This window comes from Hippopotamus amphibius, chromosome 5 (assembly GCF_030028045.1).
Source record: "Hippopotamus amphibius kiboko isolate mHipAmp2 chromosome 5, mHipAmp2.hap2, whole genome shotgun sequence".
Taxonomy (NCBI): Eukaryota; Metazoa; Chordata; class Mammalia; order Artiodactyla; family Hippopotamidae; genus Hippopotamus; species Hippopotamus amphibius.
The window spans coordinates 52,833,962-52,855,328 of NC_080190.1; the positions used below are offsets into that span (position 1 = coordinate 52,833,962).

The window sequence follows — 21,367 nt, forward strand, 5'->3', positions numbered from 1 at the left end:
GCCTGTCCAGGGACCAGAGTGGTCTTTCAAAGGCACAGATCTGATTTCAGGCACAGATCCTAAAGTCACCTATGTTGTTCCTCTTTAGCTTGGCCCACGAGGCTCAGCATGCCTCCATCCTTGATCCTGGCCTCCCTACTACCCCCTTGATGCAGACATCTTGAACTGTTTTCAGTCCCTCTGACCCAGGGTTCAGCCAGCTGTGGCCCACTGTCTATTTTCTAAATAAAGTTTTATTGGCACACCGTCTGTTTATGTATCATTTGGGACAGCTTTCCTGCTAGAACAGCATGGTTGAACAGTTGCAAAAGAGACTGATAAGGCCCACAAAGTCTCAAGTCTTTACTAACTCATTCTTTGCCAAAATTGCTGGTGGAAGCTGCCCTACCTGGCCCAGCTTCTTTGAACCTTCGTGCCTCTCCAAATTGGTGCCCTCCCTACAATGCTCACCACCGTTTATCCTAATCCTCCTAGACCGAGCTTTCTGCCCCTCCTTCCCTCCATCCTTTGTTACCTGAATGGGGTGGCTCCTCCAGTCTTGCGTAGAGTTGTGTCCAAGTCTCAGTCATGGTGCTGATCAAGCTGGTTCTGTTGATGTACAGATCCACCTCTCACTCTAGTTCCTGTAGCAGGCCAGGTCTGATGCTACTGAGAACTCCAGCACCTGTCTGGGTGCTTGGATGACCACCTGGAAGCCAGAGGATCATGGCCAAGACATTGGGTCCCACTTCTCAGTGTTGTCATCCTGAGTCTCTCCAACCCTCTGCTGGTTTCTCCCCATACCTGGAAATGCACCAGTGGAAAGGATTTCACCATCTTTGTCTCTGCAGATCTCCAACCTCTACCTGTACGACAGTGTCCTGATGCTGGCCAATGCCTTTCACAGGAAGCTGGAGGACCGGAAGTGGCACAGCATGGCAAGCCTCAACTGCATCCGCAAGTCCACCAAGCCATGGAACGGAGGGAGGTCCATGCTGGACACGATCAAAAAGGTGTGTGCAAAGGGCACCCTCCAGGCCAAGGCCACAGACAAGCCCCTCCTCGCACCCCCACTCTCTGCCCCTCCAGGAGGCTGAGCTCTTTCTGTGGTCACCCAGCCAGGCCCCTCCCAGACCTCTCCCCTTGCCACTCTTCCTGTCCCAGCATTTGAGGGGCTGGTGAGATGGGGGTCATGGATATGTGTTATTATTATCTCCATTTTATATAAGGAGATTCGTATTCAGAGAGGTTATATAACTTGCCCAAGGTCACAAGTAAGTAAAAAAGTGGAGGCACCCGGCTTGCTCATGCCTGCCAGATACCCCACTGTGCAGGCTGCCACTGTCCCCTGGAGAGTTTGTCTCAGTTGGCAGTGCATGTACTACTCAGCAAGACCTCACCTTGTGTGTGTGTGTGCGCGCACGTGTGTGCACGTTTGTGCGTGTGTGCATGTGTGTGTGGTGTGCATGTGTGCATGTGTGTGTGCATGTGTGGTGTGTGTATGTGTGTGGTGTGTGTGCATGTGTGTGAACATGCGTGTGCGCGCGTGTGAGTGTGTGTGCATGCGTGTGTGCATGTGCATGTGTGCATGCATGTGGTGTGTGTGCGTGTGTGTGGTGTGTGCGCACACGTGTGTGTGCATGTGTGAGTGTGTGTGTGTGCATCCCTGTGCATGCATCAGCATACCTGTGACTTGGTGGATTTCGTGTCACACCTCAGCATGTAGGACATCCGTGTGCCCCATGTGCTTAGGTGTGAGACTAAATCCATCAAACGACTGGATTTGAAGTGAATTGGGTAACCCACAGAAGACTTGTTAGAGTGAATTGGCTTTGAGAGGCTTCGAAAGGACATTTAGGGAAATCTATAGTGCCAGGAGTCTCGGTCACAATAAATTCTGCATGGTTTCTATAGCAGTGAATGCAGTCTGATGTTGGTTTGAATCTGCTACAGCCCAAGCCTGAGCAGGGGCCCCTTTGGGGCCAGCTCGCTCTCTGAGACTCTCCCTGCTCACAGTCTGTGGGAGATCAAGGCTGGACGAGACCCCCACCCCAGGCTGGAAGAAAGAAAAGTGCTCAGCACAGGCTCACTCAGCCCCTCCGCCACCTGCTCCTTCAGAGCCCACGGAGAGAGGTGTAGAGCCGGCCCACCCCGCATATCCAGTCTGTGCCAGACAGCACGCTTTGTGCACATTTTCTCCTTCGGTCCTTGCAGGCTCTGTGACGTGGGTCTAATTAATTCCAGGCTGAAGCTGGGAGATGGGAGATGACTTGCCCAAGATGGCAAAGCCAGGACTTGAGCTGGGTTTTGATCTCCAATGCTCAAGCTTGCTGCCCCGCCACTTCCCAGCACATGCCTGAGATGGCTCTTGCTGACCTTGGCCTTCCCCCTTGGCTCAGGCTAAGGTGAGCCTCTAGAGCAGGTTGCAGTGAAAGACTCTGAGCTCCAGGAGGGTGGGGACAAAAGCCGCTCCTCTCTAATCTCAGGGCTAGCATGGTGTGTGGCACAGAGCAGATGCTCTGATCACGTCAATGGCATGAATGATGGGGCAAACCTTAGGAACTTCGCTTGTGAACCATGGCCTAGGGAGTGTTGATCTTGCTCCGAGGCCTCAAGACTGCCAGCAACTCTTTCCTTATTACAGCGTGTCCATTGCTTCCCAGACCTTGATTGCCTCCTTCTTGGTGACCACTTCCTCTTTCTTCCTTGCCTTTGGGACTCCATCCCCTACCCATCCATGTTTGCCCTCCCCCTCCCATGGCTTTTCTTTCTTTCCTGCAGGGCCACATCACTGGCCTCACAGGAGTGATGGAGTTTCGGGAAGACAGCTCGAATCCGTACGTGCAGTTTGAAATCCTTGGCACGACCTACAGTGAGACCTTTGGCAAAGACATGAGGAAGGTAAGCCTCAGAGTGCCAACCATGCTCTCTTCCTGCTGCCGAGAGTTGGGCCTGTGTTCCGAGCACATGTTGACCAGCACAGAAGTCCCCTCTCCAGTCTCTCTCTGTGGATGCTGCTGTTGATGCTGGTGTTTATGGGGAGTGGTGGGGAGGAGGCTCCGAGGGGTTTTGGACAGAAAGTTCCACTAATGCAGTCTCTGAGTACAGCAGAGGCCCCCGATGCTAGTAGGTCCTGCTGCTTGGGCCTGGAGGACTCGCCTTGTGGTCCTGGGTGAGACCAGAAGGGGCGATGTGTTTTCCTGGAGTGGCTGAAATCAGCCCAAACGCGGGGACAGGCGTGACTATTACTGAGGCAGGAGGCAGAGGTTATGGCCAGAGAGTGTCCCCCAGTCCAAGAGTGGGTCAAAGCCATGAACAGAAAATGAGTCCCTCAGAGGGTGAGAAGCAGGCAGTGCTGGTGCCCATTGGAGACAGAAGTGAGAGTCAGGTGAGCTGCAGGGTTCAGGGTGGGCTTCGACTTGTTTTTATTTGGTGCTGATGCAAGTGTCAGGCCTAGGGGGTTCTTTTCAGTGTTACCTGTCTCTTCCTCCCCCTTCATGGGGGGTATTTTCAGGATTGAGGTCTGGTGGGGTGGCCTTTACCCAGAGTTGGAACCCCCAAAGTTGAGGAGGAGAGCTGTGATGTCAAGAGTCTAGTAAGGAGTTAGGATCAAGAGGTCAATGTGACAAGCCAGGGGATGGAAGGGACCTCAGATGTGTTTCTTATGAGCCAGTGTGGAACCAATGGTGGGGGTGCAGTCTAATCAGGAAAGCACTAAAGCATGAGCTGGTTGGCATAGACTCAGGCAGAGGCTGCTGCAGTCTCTCTCTCTCTCACACACACACACGCACACACACACACACACACACACACATTTCTATACATTTGCGAGGAAGACATCTCTGCTAATGGCAGTGCCCTGGAGACAAAAGGCATGATGAGCTTTCAGCAGGTGGGATAAACCTCTAACAGAGAGCCCTCCAGCCTGGCCTCCAGCATTGGCTGGGGGTGGCAGGATGGGGTTGCATGATGTCAGGGTATTGAGAATCTGGGTGCAGGCGTTCTCTGGCTGTGCTCCTTGAGGACCAGCTAGAAGGATGTAGGTGTGAAGTCATGGAGGGTGTAAGAGCTGGGAAGCATGGTGGGGGGGGTGCACGCATCAGTTAGAACATGAGGAGGAGGACTGGCTCGCTAGGGAGAGGCTGGGACGGCTGGGGGTCCATGTGTGATGTGGGAGTGGGGGACGCTCAGCCCATTCCGTGACAGAAACTACAGTCATGAGATGGTCAGGTCAAAGGAAGTTCAGTAATTGGTTGTGAGGCAATGGTGACACCCAAGGTTTGATGACATCTGGGAGCTCAGAGAATTGTTTGTGGCATCAGAAAGGGAGTGGTGACTATGGTGTGAAACCTTGGAAAGCCAGGGTGTGGCCTGCAATGTCGAGGGTGTCAGGGATGACCTGTGATGTCTGTTAGGGATGCCCAAAGCTGTGAGGTTTGGTGGGTGGGAGCCTGGGGATGGGTGGTCAGCGTTGGTCTGGGTCATTCATGGCTATGATAGAAACTGGCTTGTGCTGGGACTCCTGCCTGGCAAAGGGAAACCAGGACTAGGGAGCCCTTTCAGTCACGCAGGCATGAAAGTTGCTGCCTGCCTCAGTGACCATTCATATGTGCCCCAGTACTTGCCTTCATCCCTGAGTCTTCCTCTGAGGTCCTAGAAAATCAGGCCCTGCCTGCTGGCTCCTTTGCTACCCCCATCCACTTTCTTTTAGCTCAGCTCTAACCCCAGGGTCCCCGCCGTGGGTGGGAATGTTGGCTGTAGGGCTCCCTGCCTTGGCTTAGGCAGCTGACTGGGGTCGTGCTGGCCACTCCAGGTGCGTGAGAGAGGGGGAGGCGCTGTGTCCTCCACTTCCCGCTTCAGGTGTCTGGGCCTTCCATGTTGCCATGGCAACGCTCCTCTGATACCCTGAAGCCAATGGGAGCTGGAATCTCTCCGTATAAGGAGCTGCTGAGCAGGCCGTCTGAATGTGATTGAGTTGGAAGGGAAGCTGATTTTCAAGTGGGCTTTATTTTTAAATGTATCCTTTTGTCATTTTAAAATCTGCCCTTAATAACTGCATATCCCAGTTGTTATCTGTCTGCCTGGCAGCTTATCTCTGTTAAGGAGAAGTTATCTGGAAAGCAGGGGATGGGATTTACCATAGCAAATGTTTGTTATTCAGGCCTAGGGTGTCTTAAAGCAGGGTCTGGGAGGTTTCAGGATGATGCAAAGAGAGCGCATTGGGACAAAGTGGCATGGGTCTAGGATAGCATTTAAAGACAGAGCTGAGCTGTGGTTCCTGGTGGAAGATGGGACTGGGAGGGGTAGGGCTGGGAAATTGGGGCAACCTAAAAATAAATTTGAGGGTGGGCAGCAGATGTGATGGTAGGGTTAGGGTTCAGAGGCACACAAAAGGCAGTGCAAAGATCAGTGATCCTTAGGAGGCAAGGGCAACTCTGAGGAGACCCCCTCAACTGCATCTCTCTGTGGCCACGCCCAAGTAAGAGTGGCTAGAGGAGCCAATTGGACTGATCGCAGGATGCTCTTATGGCAGAGCAGGGTCAGGGGTTCCCTGAAAAGATGATATATATCTTAGTATATGTATCTATCTATCTATCTATCATCTATCTATCATCTATCTATATCTATCATCTATCATCTATCTTAAAAAAAACAATGGTAAACAAACACAGACACAAAAACAAAAACCAAGTAGTTTCTTTAAGATTTAAATCAAGAGGAATTGTTTAAATTAAGGAGCAAATGGGTGTTTTCTTAAAGTAAATACCCTGGAGGGAACTCTTGGGGAGGGCGAGTCACCCAAACATTTTAGATTAAGTGGCATCGAGACCGTGGATTACTCAGCCCCTTCAGAGGATGGAAGGAGTGGGTGATCGCCTTTCACTGCAGGGTGCTGGACAAATACTAATTAAATTATCTCATCCAGGAAGTGCGTTCTTGTTGAGGGAGTGCAAGATGGCAAAATCAAAGGTCTATGTCATCCTCTTGCTGTGTAACTGCAGGCGAAATATTAATCCTCTTTGGGTTCTGCTTGGAGCTGTCTGTCAGGGGTGATTACCAAGCCACCCTGCCAGTGGCAGGCTTTGCTGGAAAATTATGTCCAGCTCCCATAGGACTTGGCCTGACATTTGCCCCGGGGGCCCATGCTTGTTCCTATTGGAGCCCTACACATTTCTATTTGGCTTTCGCTTTGTTCGCATGGAAATCTCCAACGGAGGGTCCCGTGGGTTTGTCCATGCAAATGTCCTCAGCACATGACCTGAGCTGGGATGGGATTGGTAGAGACCACCTGTAGGAAAGTTTCCAAAGATGGGAGCAGGGAAAGCTGTTTAAAGCACAGGACAAGAGGGAGCCAAGGAGGGACCACTGAACACCTACCGTGGACAAAGACACATCACACGTACATTGTCTTTCTGACTTGGAGGCCTTTGTGACGCTCCTGGTTCTGCCTCTCTTGAGCTTTTGCAGCTGCTTCATTTTTCTGAACTTTCATTTTCTCAGTTGGAAGGTGTTGACAATAGGAACCTCCTGGTTGAATAGAGGGGTCAGTCAGTGTAATGACCCTGATGCAGCATTCGGCAGTGAGAACTCTCCCGTGTGGCCTGGGCCATCGGCTTCGGGTGGCTGGAGCTATGCACCTTCTCTGAGTCTTTTACCCCAGATCCTACAAGAGCAGAGAGGCACAGGGAGGCTTAGAGCCTGGCTTTCTGGCTGGAGGTGCCTTGGATGGGCAGCTCCTCTCCACACCCGTGTGCCAAAGCCTGAGGCCAGAGACAGCTGTTCTCTGCATGCTGGGCAGTGCCCATCCCCGCCCCCCACCCCACCCCCCATGCCTGGGGGCAGATTCCACTTCTTATAAAGACCAAGGGCTGAGAGGGAGCTGGGGGCTTCACCTCTGATGAGGTTTTGTTTTGAGGACTGTTTTGATGTGTGAATGGAGGAAGGAGAACCTGGTTGTTGTCTTCTCCACAAGCATGGCTTGCCTGGAGTGTCCCACCAGCCACAGCCCAGTGGAAACATTTTTCCATGACATGATTGCTGAGGATGTCTGCCCTTCTCTGTCCTAAAGATTCTGTTGTGGGGGACTCATTCCTTTCCCTGGTACAGTGAATCTCTGGGAAAATTGCCAACTTCCTGAAGGCCCTTTGAACCTCATTTCCCACAGCACCATCCACCTAATGTGTTAGCTCAGTGGAGGTTAGCCTGTGTCATTGGGTAGGAGCGTGGGGAAGTGGGCAGGAAGCATCTGGAAAGCCTGTGGGTTTGCTTTATGCATTGACATTTCAGGACAAAGGACACGTTGGTGTGACAAGAGAGAGAAAGGGGCTATTTTCTGCTCCTTTCCATAGAGTAGAATTGTGTTAGGACCAAGAGACTAAGAAAGAATTTAGCCCAGCGGTTTTCCAGCTTTTCTCTAGTCCTAGAAAATCTGTTGCAGCAGTATCTTACTGCAACCGACATATACTGCTGTGGAAGCAGCCATGCTGTGGTTATGATGGTAGGGAATTGGGGCAGGGGGTCTTGAGTGTCATCTGAGCCTTTCTCCCCAGTCCCCAGCCTCTCCGTGGTGTGCTGTGCAGCTCCACTTGGGAAACTGAGGCGCAGAGCCTGGAAAGACTCCGTTAGGTGGTACCAAGAAGCAGGTGGCTGTGCTGGGGCTGGAAGCCAGGTTTCCAGGGTGGGGGGTGGGGGTGGGGCGGAATGTGTGTGGCAAAGGGCCTAGAACATCCTTTCTGAATTTAGGATGATACCGTTCCCCCCTCTCCCAGCCAGCATTAGGGCCTTGCAGTCCCTTCCCTTTGCCCTAGAGCCTGCTGACATGAAGTTCCACCCAGGCCCTTGGCTCAGCAGTTACCCAGGGAGATGGGAGGGCTTCGTTCTCCTTTACTAGTTTAAGGCGTTTCTTCTGTCTTCTCTGTCAATTCTGATTCTTCATAAAAGCTGGCTTTGGACAGGAATCAAATGCCTCTCTTGATATCACGTCCCCGGGAGGGCCTTGTGGCTGCTGATAATTCACAAAGTAATAATTGCTCATCATGTAGTGATTGTCACGCCACAGGACCCCAGCCCTCCCCGGGCTTGGAAGTGTATCATTAACATTCTTACCCAGGTCTGCTGCACTGTGTTACAAATCGTCCCGCAGTCTCAGGGTTCAGGAGTTCTAAGCAGTGAGGCCAGGTGGAAAAGGCACCAGCCGGCAGACAGGAGAGCTCCGGTAATGACGTAGGAGCAGCCTCTCAGAGCCCGGGTGGGATCCTTTACCTGATGGCTCTCGCAGCCACACCAGGAGCCACGCAGTGGGTTCAGTAATGCGGAAGGGGCGGTGGGCGGTGGGCGGTGGCGGGTCTGGGAGGATCCAGCCTGAGAATTGTGCAGTGTCTCTATTAAGCTGCTCTGATAGAGGCTCCCGGCTGTGCACAGTGAACCACAGAAGAGAAATAAACTTCAGTCTCTTTGTGGATTAGCATTCTTGCAGCGTGTTTCCCAAGTAAAATGTCAACCGTTCCGAACCCTTGTGCAGAACCACTTTTGATAGAGCTGAGAACCAAAACAAACACCACTGCTTCATCTGAGTAAAGGGATAAAGAAAAGATACAATTAAATATTTCATTTTAAGCAACATCACTTCCTTTTGAAGATAGCATCGATACATGTGCTCTTTTAGGGTAGAATGTTTAGCAAATACAGATTAATGAAAAGAAGAATATAAAAATCAGCTGTAATCTCTGAACCAAGAAATAAATACTGTTAGCATTTCCGGTGCATTTTCCAAATTATTTGCTCTTTTTTCCATCACCCTGTACATAGAGATAAAGACAGCAATATGTACATTTATCAAATTGTTATTTATTGTACATAAATTTTATATCATGACTTCTCCACTTGATGCTGTCTTGGGAGTGTTTTCTCACTTCTTTATTCTTTAAAACTATGATTTTTATGGAAACACATTATTCAACGTACAGGGAGCCATCGTTAATTTTATCGTCCCATATGATGATGCCTTAGGCATTTTTGCCATATTATTATAAAACAGTGTTGTGACAAATATCCAAAATACATATACTTTTATTACATCTATATTTCTTTCATTTTCTTTTTTAGTAAGTGGAATTACCAAGCCAAGGATAATCATTTTAGGTTCTTGATGTACTTGATATGTACATGTTTTAAAATTGATTATAGAAAGATTTAATAATTTACACAGCCATCAGTAATATATAGAAGTCTCTGTTATATCCTACACTCACATATTTAGTAATATATTAAACATTTTTGCTAATGTGGTAACAGTATGAAAAAATAATGCTACTAAATTTGCATTTTTGAGGAGATTGTACATTTAAAAAAGTAATCATTGGTCATATATATTTCACATTTTGTAAATTATACCTCAGGTTCTTTGCTTTTTTATATCAGGAATGAAAATTTTCATGTCGACTCATAACCTCTCTTTCAGAAAGGAATTGATAGTTATTTGTGTCATGTACTTTGTTCCCATATAGTGTTTGCTTTTGAATTAAGAAAATACTTTCACACAGAGACTTTTAAAAAATGTATGTGTTTGTGTTTTTTTTAGAAAGCCATGGCCAGTTTTCAAAGTTGATGCTATTCATCCATACTTTCTTCTAGAATTTTTATGATTTTATTTCAATGAAATCTGGCATCCACTTGGGATTGATTTGGGATAAATTGTGATGTTATGGCCTATCTTTTACATTTTTCAGTACCAGCTCCTTCTATCATTTATCCAGTAATCTTTCCTTTCCCCGTGGGCTTGAATGTCATATTTATCACATGCTCTACTGAATTTTATGTATTTCCTCAGTGATTTTTAACAAAAATTCTTACACTCTTTTTTTCCTCTGCTTAAGTGTAGTTCATCTTTGTATATTATTAGAATGTACTTGTCTGCAAGTTAACAATGCTCACTTTGAGTGGCTTAAGCAATAAGGAAGACATTATCTCACATGAAAAGAGGCCTGGAGCTAGGGTTGGCCATTTCAGCTGATCAGTGCCCAGATCAAAGGCTCCAGTCTTTTTCATCTTTCTTCTTGGCTGTCCACAGGGCGGAGTCTGAGCTCTCCCCATAGTTTCGGGATGGCTGTGGCAGTTCTAAGTGCCCTACCCAGAAGGATAGCAGCACAGGGAAGAAGAGGGTATTCTTTTCTGTGTCTCCTTTTTGTAGATGGGAGAACTTTCCCAGGTGTTGGCCTTGGCTTCCTGTGTTTATGTAATTGGTTGTTTTGCTTTTATGTTGTTGCAGTTGAAGTTTTCCACCTAGATGCATATGTGACATTGACTGATAGTTTCTCTTTCAGATGCTTGTGTTCAGCTTGTATTAGGATTTACTCCTTTTCATGACGCAGATAAGGAATTGCTCATTCTTTTGCCCTTGTATGGACAGAGCTCTAGAAAGTTGGGAAAAAATTCAACTGTAAAATTATTTGGGCTGGATGTTGGTCTTGGAGCTATTACTTCAATATCTTAAAAAATTTCTTTTCTGGTTCCTACATTTCCTTGAGTCATTTTTAGTAACCTGCTTTACAGAAAATCTTAGAAAATACTGGCATTTTCAAATGTTTCATTAAAGCTCGGTAGAGTATTTGCAAATAATTTAAAAATATCTACCTGTTGAAATGTCTTTCTTTTTATTGATACTATTGTGTTTTTTTTGCTGTCTTCCTTTATTTCTTGATTAGACTTGACAGTTTTTTTAAATTGATTTCTTCAAAGAACTAGTTCTCGTTTGTTTAATCAATTTTATGTTACTCTAATTAATTTGTTTGTTTTTCCTTCTAGTCTACCTGCTGCTAGTATTCATTTCATTGTTAATTTTTAAACTTATGATACAAGGTGTTATGTAATTTATTTTTATTCTTTCCAGTTTTGGCATGTTCTCTATTTTATTCTGAATATAGTTGTGGCTGAATCCTAGTGGTTTTTCTAACGTAAACTGAAGTGTTAACACTCATACAGAAAAGTGCCTAAATCATGAGTAAATCACAGTGAATGTTCAGAACACACCCATGCGATCAACACCTAGGAGAAACAGAGCATCACCAGTGTCCCCAGAGGGCTCCCTCGTGCCCCCTCCTGGTCATCAGCGGAAACACTTGACATCTAACGCACTTTGACCTCTTTTGTAGCTGCCTTCTTCTGTTCAACATCACGTTTGTGAGATTTACTATTATTATCATATGTATAGTTCATTCATTCTCATTGGGTTTTAAAGTATAGGTTTTATTATTATTCAGGTATGGTGAGGTAAACAGGTCAGGAGAAGCCTGCCATTGAAAAGATAGTTTGTTACAGTTCCCAAGAGAAGGGGGCACACCACACCATACAGGGCCACATGCGGATGTCCCAGGCTCAGTCAGGAAGCAGAAGGAGCAGGGGAAAATGTGAACAAGAGTGTTTATTATGATTTGTGTAGGAAGGAACGGACAAAGCAGGAAAGCAGGCTTAGGACTGGCTAGTTTGAATAATTTCAGCAGGCTCCAGGGTGTAGGGGCTGCCCCTATTTGTCCGATATCTTGCCCTGGGATGATTAGCAGGGGGATAGTAGCTGAGAGTGTTTAAGAGTGCCGTAGAGGAGGTGGTTGGAGGGTGCTGGCTCTGGATTGGTTAATTTGCATATGAAGGCACAGGTGCAGGCTAGTCACTTACTGTCTCTGGGAATTGGCTAGCCCTGGGAGGGACAGTCTTTCCAGGGGTAGGCAAGGCCCCAGCTATCAAGGCATGAGAAATACAGAAAATAAAATATGTAATTAATACATATTGACATATAATATCCCTTTCATGACTATTTCACACTTTGTTTATTGTGTTGTTGAGTACACTTGAGTTGTTGCTAGATTTTGCCTACTCCCAATACTACTGCTATAAACATTCTTAGATATATCTTTTGGGGGAACATAATCGTCTGTCTTTCGGTTGGGTATATACCTCAGAGTGGAATGTCCAGGTCAACAGATAGGTGTATGATTAATAGATTCTGCCAAACCCTTTTCTAACGTGCTGGTACCAGTTTATACTCCTGTCGGTGGTTCCTAGGAGTTCCAGCTGCTGCTTCACTGGTCCTCAGGGAGCTAACATGGACTGTCACTCTTTTATGTGTTAGTCATTCTTGGGGGGGTGGGTAACGGTTTCTCACCGTGGTAACTTTATTTCCATAATTATTAATAATGTGGATCTCCTTTTCATATATTTGTTGGTCATTTGGCTATCTCCTTTGTGAGGTGCCTTTCATGCATTTTTGTAGGAGAACAAGATGTGTGTCATTTAGAAATATATGCACTGGAATTGCTCTTTCCCACTCTGCGGGTTGCCTCTTTAATGCTCTTTTGATGTCTTTTTAAAGAATTTATTTATTTATTTATTTATTTATTGGCTGCGTTGGGTCTTCGTTGCTGCATGCAGGCTTTCTCTAGCTGCTGGGAGTGGGGACTACTCTTCGTTGCGGTGTGCGGACTCCTCATTGCGGTGTCTTCTCTTGTTGCGGAGCACAGGCTCTAGGTGCGTGGGCTTCAGTAGTTGCGGCACACGGGCTCAATAGTTGTGGATCACGGGGTCTAGAGCACAGGCTCAGTAGTTGTGGCGCATGGGCTTAGTTGCTCCATGGCATGTGGGATCTTCCTGGAGCAGGGATCGAACCTGTGTCCACTGCATTGGCAAGTGGATTCCTAACCACTGCACCACCTAGGAAGTCCCTTGATGTCTTTTAATGAACAGAAATCTTAATTTTAATGTAGTTCGATTTACCCAATGTAACTTTTTTCTATTTGTTTATTACATGTGGTATGCTGTTGAAGAAATGTTTACCTACCAAAGAACATGAAGATAATATCCGATATTTTATTCTAAATGTTTTCTTGTTCTACACTTCACATTCGTATCTGCATCACTTCTGGGATTGATCTTTGTGTGTGGAGTGAGTCTGGAGGCGAGATATACAAAGTACAAACAAACAAACAAAACAGATAGCCAATTGACCCAATACCATTCATTTAAAAAAACAAACTCTTTTCCCTACTGGTTTGCCATAGTACCTTTCTTATAAGTCAGGTGATTGTGTATTGTGGGTCTGTTTTTCGACATTCTTTTCCATTCTATTTAGCCACTTATCTATATGTGCACCAATCTCACACCATTTTAATTATCATGGTTTTAGAATAGCTCTTGGGTTGTGGTAGTGTAAGTTCTCTAGCTCTTTCTTTTTTTTTTAAGATAGACTTGGCTATTTTTGGCCCTTTGCATTTTCTTATAAGTTTAGGATTTCCACTGAAATTGCATGGATTCCAGATCAATTTAGGGAGAATTAACATCTTACCAATATTGAGTAATCCAACTCATGAACATAAAGTATCCCCTGAATTTATTTAGGCTTTTAATTTCTCTCAAGACAGTTTTGTAGCTTTCACTGTAGAGATCATGAATAACCTTTGTTTGATTTTTACCCTCAGATAGTGACCTTTATGATAATATTATATATAGTATATATTTAAATTTATTTTTCTACTTATTCATATTGTGTATACAGAAATATAGTTAGTTTATGAAACTTTTTCTAGTGAACTCTAGTAATTGATTTATTCTCATAGTTTTCCTGAAGATTCTTTAAGAATTTCTATACATGCAATCACATCATCTATGAAAAATGAGAGTTTTTTTCTTCTTAAATTTTATAACTTTTATTCCTTTCTCTTTACTAATTGCACTACTTAGGATCGTTAATTCAAGTTGAATAGATGTAATGATCGTGGGTATCCTCATCTTGTTCTTAATCTTAAAGGATAACTTTTTATAATGCACCATCTTATGTTTACTACATATTTTTGGTAAGTGTTCTTCTTTCAGATTGAGAAAATTCCCTTGAATTTCCAGTTTGCTAACAGCTTTGTCAAAAAGGGTTACTAGTCAAAGCCATTTTTATATTTAGTAAAAGGCTCTTTTACATCTATTGAGATAATTATATAACTTATATTTTCACTTTTTTCTGTTAATGCAGTAAGTTGCATTGATTCTTTTCCTTTTTGATGCTAGCTTATTAATTCTCTTTTTTACATCAATACTATACCTTGGTGTTTTGAATATTATTATTTTACTTTATGACCCAGTATTTGGAAAGGTTGGTACCTCCTAATTTCTTTTCCTTTTCATAGTATTTTTTAAGTTAAACTTTTATTTTGATGTTAAGGTAGATTTACATTCGGTTGTGATAAATAATACAGACAGATCCCAAGATCCAATATACCCTTTATTGTTTCTTCCAATGGTAGACATTGATTCAATGTATGAATCTGATTTGCTTTCAGATTTCTTCAGTTTCATGTGTGTGTGTGTGTGTGTCTGTCTGTCTGTCTGTCTGTCTGTCTGTGTGTCTGTGTGTGTGGTTGCTCTAGGTATTACAATATACATATGTGACTTATCAGTCTATTAGTCAACATTTTACCACTTTGGGTGACATATAGAAATCTTACTTCCATTTGGATCTCTTTACTTTGTTATAATTTCTATTTCAGTTATCAAATGTGATAACAAAAAACTCACGAGGAGGTCAATCTATTGTATATACTCATATTTTTACTTTTCTGTTGTTCTTTCTTATTTCTGATGCTCCAAGAATTCTTTTACCATTTCTTTTCTGTTTCATAAACTTCCTTTAGCCAATATTTAAGGATCAGTCTGCTAGCCACAAATTATTTTCATTTTCCTTCATCCAGTGATGCCTTTATTTCTTCTTCATTCCTGAAAGATAGTTTTGCCAGACACAGAATTTGTGGTTAAGAATTCTTACCTTTCAGCACTCAAAACAAGTTGTGCCATTTCTACTATCCTCCATGGTTTCAGATTAGGAATCTACTGTCATTTACTTTGGTTTTCTTCTGGCTAGTTTCTCTCTGTGTGCTGTCAAGATTTTTTTCTGTGTTTGTTTTTCAGAAGTTGTATTATGGTGTATCGTGATATGGATTTCTTTGCATTTACCCTGTTAGGAGCTCCTAGATTCTTGCATCTCTAGATTTAAGTCTTTCACTAAATTTGGTAAATTGCCAACCATTATTTATCTGAATATTCTTTCATCCCCACACTCTTTCTCCTCTCCTTCTGGTACTCCAATGAAATTAAAGTTAGATAGTTTGTTATTATTCCACAGGGCCCTGAGGCTCTATTCATTTTTTTTTCAGTCTCATGTTGTGAAAATTTTATTGTTCTATTTGCCAGTTTGCTTATTCCATTCCCTGTCCTTTAAACTCCAGAATAATCCCATCCAGTGATATTTTTTATTATTGTTAATTTGCAGTTCCATAATTTTCATTTAGTTCTATTTTATACTTTCTCTTTCTTTGCTGTGAATTTTTTTCGTTTCAAGAGAATATGTAATTGCTTGTTGAAGCATTTTTATAATGAAATTTAAAATCCTCATCAGATAATTCTAACATCTGATTATCTTGGTCTTAGCATCAGTTGATTGTCTTTTTTTTTTAAATCTGAGTTGTGATTTTCCTGGTTCTTGATATGATGAGTACTTTTTATTATATCCTGCACATCATGGTAATTATCTTAGGAGACTATATTCTATTTAAGTCTTTTATTTTAGTAGGGATTTATCCTGTTTAGTTTAAGCATACCTGTCTGGCCTATTTTTGTCTGCTGTGCTTACAATGAGTACTTAATTTTAAGAGCTGATGCTATTTTGTGCTGCTGATTTGGTCTGCTTGGTTTACCTGCCATTGGGCTCCTATTGCTCCCTCTTTATGCTTCCTGAGGAAGGTAAAGGAGTTTCTCCAGGATGGACCCCACCTGGTACCTCTGGTTGAAGGAAGGGAATCTCTGACCTGTGAAGATGAGGAGCACTTCCCAGGCCGGACACGCTGCTTGTGGGGAATGGAGAGCACTTTCCTGGCTAAGTCCGGGTTGTGACAGGATACACTTTGCTAAGGCCACCTGGTGGCTCTCAGTGATGGAGGGCATTCTCATGTCTGTGGGGTAAAAGAAGCTTCATGGACTGAGCACTTGCTGTGCTGGAATCTCCTTTATTGGTGCTCCCCAGCTGCCTCAGTGTAGGTTGGTAGGGGAACAGAGTCTTGTGACAAAAGTAATGCCTGGGCTATACGCATGTGGTGCCCAGCTGCCTGGTGTCTTTTGGTGGATCCGGCAGGTGCTCAGGCTGGTGCAGAAGGAGAGTAGTTTCTAGATGGGGCCATTTTTTGCCAGACAGGTTGTTGATGGATTTCTCTTGCCAGTGACCCTGGGTGGAGCTGCCTGGGCGAAGAATGAGCCTACATGGGCCACCTTCTGTTGCTAGATTGTAGTTCCCAGTTCAAGGCTTTGCTTTCTTCTGTTGGTTGGGGACCATAGGGTGCTCTATCCCTCTGTTGCTGTCCAGTCCTAGGTTCTTTGACCAGTTTTCCCCCTTTCTATCTTTCAGAGTTCTCCTTTGGTTGCCTCTTACATTGTTTCCAGGGTGAATAGTTGTACCTAACAGGGAGGAGGAGGGAGAAATGAGTCTGTAACATCTTGTTCAGAAACTCACGTTGATTGATTTTTGAAAGTGAAGCAATTTTTCATTGTTGACATAAGCCCTGCCAGGTCATAATTCCTTATCCTTTTTGTATATCACCATGTTTAATCTGCTAATATTTTGTTGATCATTCTTTATGTTCATGGAGAGTTTGTAATTATCCTGTGTGGTAATGTCCTTGTCAGGTTTTAGTATCAAGATTATTAAGGGCTGAGTTTCTTAAAATGAGATAGGAAGTGTTTGCTGTGTTTCTATCTCTGGAAGAGTTTGTAACATGGGTGTAATTTCATTCTTAAATGTTTGGGAGATTCCACTAGTGAAGCAAACTCAGGTTGGCCACACATTACACACGCAATGAGTGTATTTAGATTTTATATTATTTCTTGAGTCAGTTTTTGTTAAGTTGTGATTTTTAAGAAATCTCTCCACTTACATTGTGGGAGATCTGCTGAAAGGTCTGGCTTCTGTTATCTTTCTCTGATGATTGTAGTCTTTCTCTCACTCTTTTTTTTTTCTTTTTTTTACTGGCTGTGTTGGGTCTTCATTGCTGCTCATGGGTTTTCTCTAGTTGTGGTGAGTGGGGGCTAATCTTCATAGTGGTACGTGAGCTCCTCATTGTAGTGGCTTCTCTTGTTGCGCAGCACTGACTCTAGGCATGTGGGCTTCAATAGTTGTGGCATGTGGGCTCAATAGTTGTGGCTCACGGGCTCTAGAGCGCAGGCTCAATAGTTGTGGCACATGGGCTTAGTTGCTCCGCAGCATGTGGGATCTTCCTGGGGCAAGGCTTGAACCTGTGTCCCCTGCCTTGGCAGGCAGATTCTTAACCACTGCGCCACCTAGGAATAGAATTCTTACACTTAGGACACAGCTTCCCAGGGTGTCAATTGAGAGTGATTGATATTCATCAAGATATTTATAGTTTGCTGAGCCTAAAGTTTAACATAGCTCCAGCATTCTGAGACTCTGAAATACCTGCTGATTTCTCCATCTTACTAGCAGATCAGTCACATCCTCGTAGATTCTTTGCACGCTGGATACATATCCTAGGAGACATCCAAGAACATGCATGCAATTCTTACAGAGATATTTTGTACTTTTTTCACTGCATCTCTTCCTCTCTCTTAACATGCTTCACAAATTTGTCTCACCTTTGTACCGCAAACCGTTCCCTCCACCTACTGAGGCTGCTAATCCGTGCTTTTGTTCGATATCCATGCAAAATGGATTGGAAAACATCTTTAGGTAGGAAGATCTAGTGTGACTATTGGGTTCCTCTCATGTTTTTTTCATTAACTCAGATGCGGTCTTGTACTGGTTGATGTACAAAGGCCTGAAAACAGTTATTTTATACGTTTTAATAGGTTTTATAGCTATTTATCATGGGAAGTTCCCTTATTTTTATGATTGTATTACATATTTATTTACATGCCACCCTCTTCCTGTTTGAAGCATTGTTGTTTAAATAGTTTTGAACTTTTGAGTAAGGATACCGTATTGTGAATATTCTCCTGGGACTAAATTTTAAATTAAGTGTTATGTTAATAAAGTTTGTTCTGTGTAGCTAGGTTGTTTAATTTTCATGGCTGTGTGATATTTTATGTTCTGAGTATATGATTTATTTATCTGTCTCCCTGGACTTGGACACTTGATTTATTTATAGGTTTTAATTATTATTATTATAAACATTATTGTTATTAACACTATTTTACTTACACACGTGCTCATGCACAAGAGTTTCTCTTGACCATGTACAGAGATGGAATTGCTGGCTTGTGAATAATCAACTTAAAAATCAACATATATTATTTTATTTTCCAAAGTGGTTATATTAACTCATGCCCCCAGTGATGTGTATGATATCCCATTGATCCACTTCTTCTTTACCCCTGACTGTATTTTGGACTTCTTATTTTTGCTGGTCAAGACAATCATCTTGATTTGCATATCCTTGATCACTAGGAAGACTGAGTTTTCTTCACATGTTAATTTAGTATACATTTTTCCTGATAATGTTTACTTCTTTTGCTCATTGTTTGCTCTCTTTATCATTGACTACTGAATTATTTCTCTCTTTCTCATTGATTAATAAGAGTTCTTCTTGTTTTCCTGGAGTTTATAACTTTTTGGTTTCAAGTCATGCAATTACCTTCATGATTTGTATCATGTTTTATTCCTCTATCTCTTTGAGGTGTCTTTCAAATAATACTTAATCTTAATAAAGTAAGATTTATCTCTCTTTACTTTTAAAATTAGTCCTTTTTATCTTGGTCCAAGGAAAAAATATTTTCTTTTATTTTCTAGCAAAAGCTTTTTTAAAAAAAGCTTTGCTGAGATAAAATTTACAAGTAACAGAACACACCCATTTACCTGCACATTTGGATGAGTGATGTTAATTGTGTTCACATAATCACCAATCTATTTAAAGGATAGACTATCTCCATGACCCCCCCCACCAAATTCTCCCACACCCCTTGGAATTCAGTGCCCCCCTCCACTGTATACAAATGATCTGATATCTGTCACTATAGGTTAGCTTTATCTATTCTGGCACATTAAAGTGCATAGGCATCTTTTATATCAACTTTCTTTGACTTAGCCTGGTGTTTTTGAGTTTTTCTATGTTGTTTTGTGTATGAGTAGTTTGTTTCTTTTTATTAATGAGTTGTACGCCGTTATATGGATATAAGCACAATTTTATGGACAGTTCTTTCCAGTTTTGGATCATGCATAAAGCTACTAAGAACATTCATATACCATTCCTTATGTGATGGGGACTTATGCTTTTGTTTCTCTTGAGTAAATATCTAAGGGCATGGTGAGTGTGTGTCTAGCTTTATAAGAGGTTGACAAACTGTTTTCCAAATTGTCTGAACCGTTTTGCAGCAATGTATGAAAGGCAATGCACCAACAATGTACAAACTTCTAGTTGCCCCACATTCTTGCCAACACTTAGTGTGTCTACTAAATTTTTGTCATCCTAGTGGGTGCATAGTGCTATCTCTTTGTGTTTTCAAGTTTCTGTTCTATAATGACTGGTGAATGATGTTGAGCACTATTTTATATCCTTATTTGCAATTCCTAGTATGTTCTTTTCTGAAATGTTTATTGCAATGTTTTTCCCATTTAAAATATTGGGCTGCTTTTTTTTCTTTTATTGAGTTGTATGATTTCTTTAATATTCTAGATGTCAATTATTTGTTGGATATATTATTAGTAATATTTTCTCCCAGCCCATGGTTTGCCCTTTTATTTCCTTAATGGTGTCATTCAAAGGTTTTAAGCACTTAATAGTTATGGAATCCAATTTATCAAAAATTATTTTATGGTCAATGCCTTTTGTTTCCTATGTATAAAAAAATCTATGCCTACCACAAAGTTACAAATATTGTCTCCTATGTTTCCTTCTAGAAGTTTTGTAGTTTTAGGTTTTAGCTTTCTGTCTATGATCCATTTTGAATTATTATTTTGCATACAGTATGAGGTAGGCATCAAGGTTATTATTTATTTACATGATGTCTAATTGTTGAAATAGCTGCCCTAATAAATTACTTTGGAATTTTTTGTTGAAAATCAATTGAGCATGTGTATGTGGATCTATTTTCTGGGCTGTTTTTGGTTTCATTTTTTACATACATCTATTTTTATGCTAATACAACTCTTTATTGCTGAAATTTTATAGTAAATCTTGAAATCAGGTAATATAAATTTTCTACCTTTGATTTTCTTGGTAAAAATTATTTTGTCTATTTTAGATCTTTAAAATTTTTAGAATCATATAATTTCTTTCGAATCAGATTGTCAATTTTGCAAAATACCTGCTGGGATATTTTTGAGGATTGTTAATTTTTTGACCAATATGGGGTTTATTAGACATCTTAACAATATTGAGTATTTCACCCATGGACATAGTAAATCTTTCCATTAATTTAGGTTTTATTTTATTTTTCTCAGCAATATTGTATAGCTTTTAGTTTATAGATCGTGCATACATTTTAATAAACTTATCCTCTTGTATTTTATATTTCAAATATAAATGTTATTTGGTAAATGTTTCGAATGCTAGTTTAATTTTCCAGTTGATAACTGCTGGTATGTAGAAATAGACTAGATTTTTAAATGTTGACATTGTATCTTATGACCTTGTTAAAATTATGTATTAGTCCTACTAGTTTTTTTTTTCTGAGATTTTAAAAGCTTTCTATATATGTGTCAAAACTGCAATCAACTCTTCCTTCTCTTCCTGCTTCCTTCCCTCCCTCCCTCCCTTCCCTCCTCTTTTGCTTTCTTTCTTTTTTTACTTTTTCCTTTCATACCTATAATATAATGTTGAAAAGACATGGTGAAAGTTCACGTCCTTTCCTTCTCAAAGTACTTTTTTCCACTTTAGGTTTTCAAACATAAGCATAATTTTATTTTTAACAGTTCTTTACCATTTTCATGTCTATAGAATCTGTAGTGGTGCCTTTCTATTACTCCTCATATTGGTAATTTATGCTTTCTTTCATTTTTTTTCTCCCCTTGGTCAGTCTAAATAGGGTTTTTATCAATTTTTATTGACATTTTCAGGAACCAGTTTTTGGCGTCACTGGTTTTTTTTTCTATTTTCTTCAATTTCATTTACTTCCTTTTTTTTTTTTTTTTTAGTATTTTCTTATTCCACCTAATTTTTTAATTTGCTCTTCTTATCCCCTTAATCAAAAGCTTGGGTTAGTGATTTTATGCCTTTTTGTTTTAAAAACATGTAAAATATGTATTTAGAACTATAAATTTTTCTAAGTACTGGTTAGCTGTTTCCCGCAAACTTTAGTATGTTGGATGTGCATTATGTTTTAGTTCAAAATATTTTCTAATTTTCAATATAAT

General features: G+C 42.0%; 1 protein-coding gene across 2 annotated transcripts in view; it reads left to right on the forward strand.

The window, feature by feature from the left end:
• GRID1 (glutamate ionotropic receptor delta type subunit 1) overlaps positions 1-21,367 on the forward strand; it is a 655,245-nt gene that overhangs the window by 451,615 nt on the left and 182,263 nt on the right. For both annotated transcript variants that reach the window (XM_057735455.1, XM_057735456.1), the window contains exons 7-8: positions 831-992; positions 2,761-2,880. In XM_057735455.1, the coding sequence (XP_057591438.1) occupies positions 831-992; positions 2,761-2,880 (282 nt within the window). The remainder of the gene's footprint in view (positions 1-830; positions 993-2,760; positions 2,881-21,367) is intronic.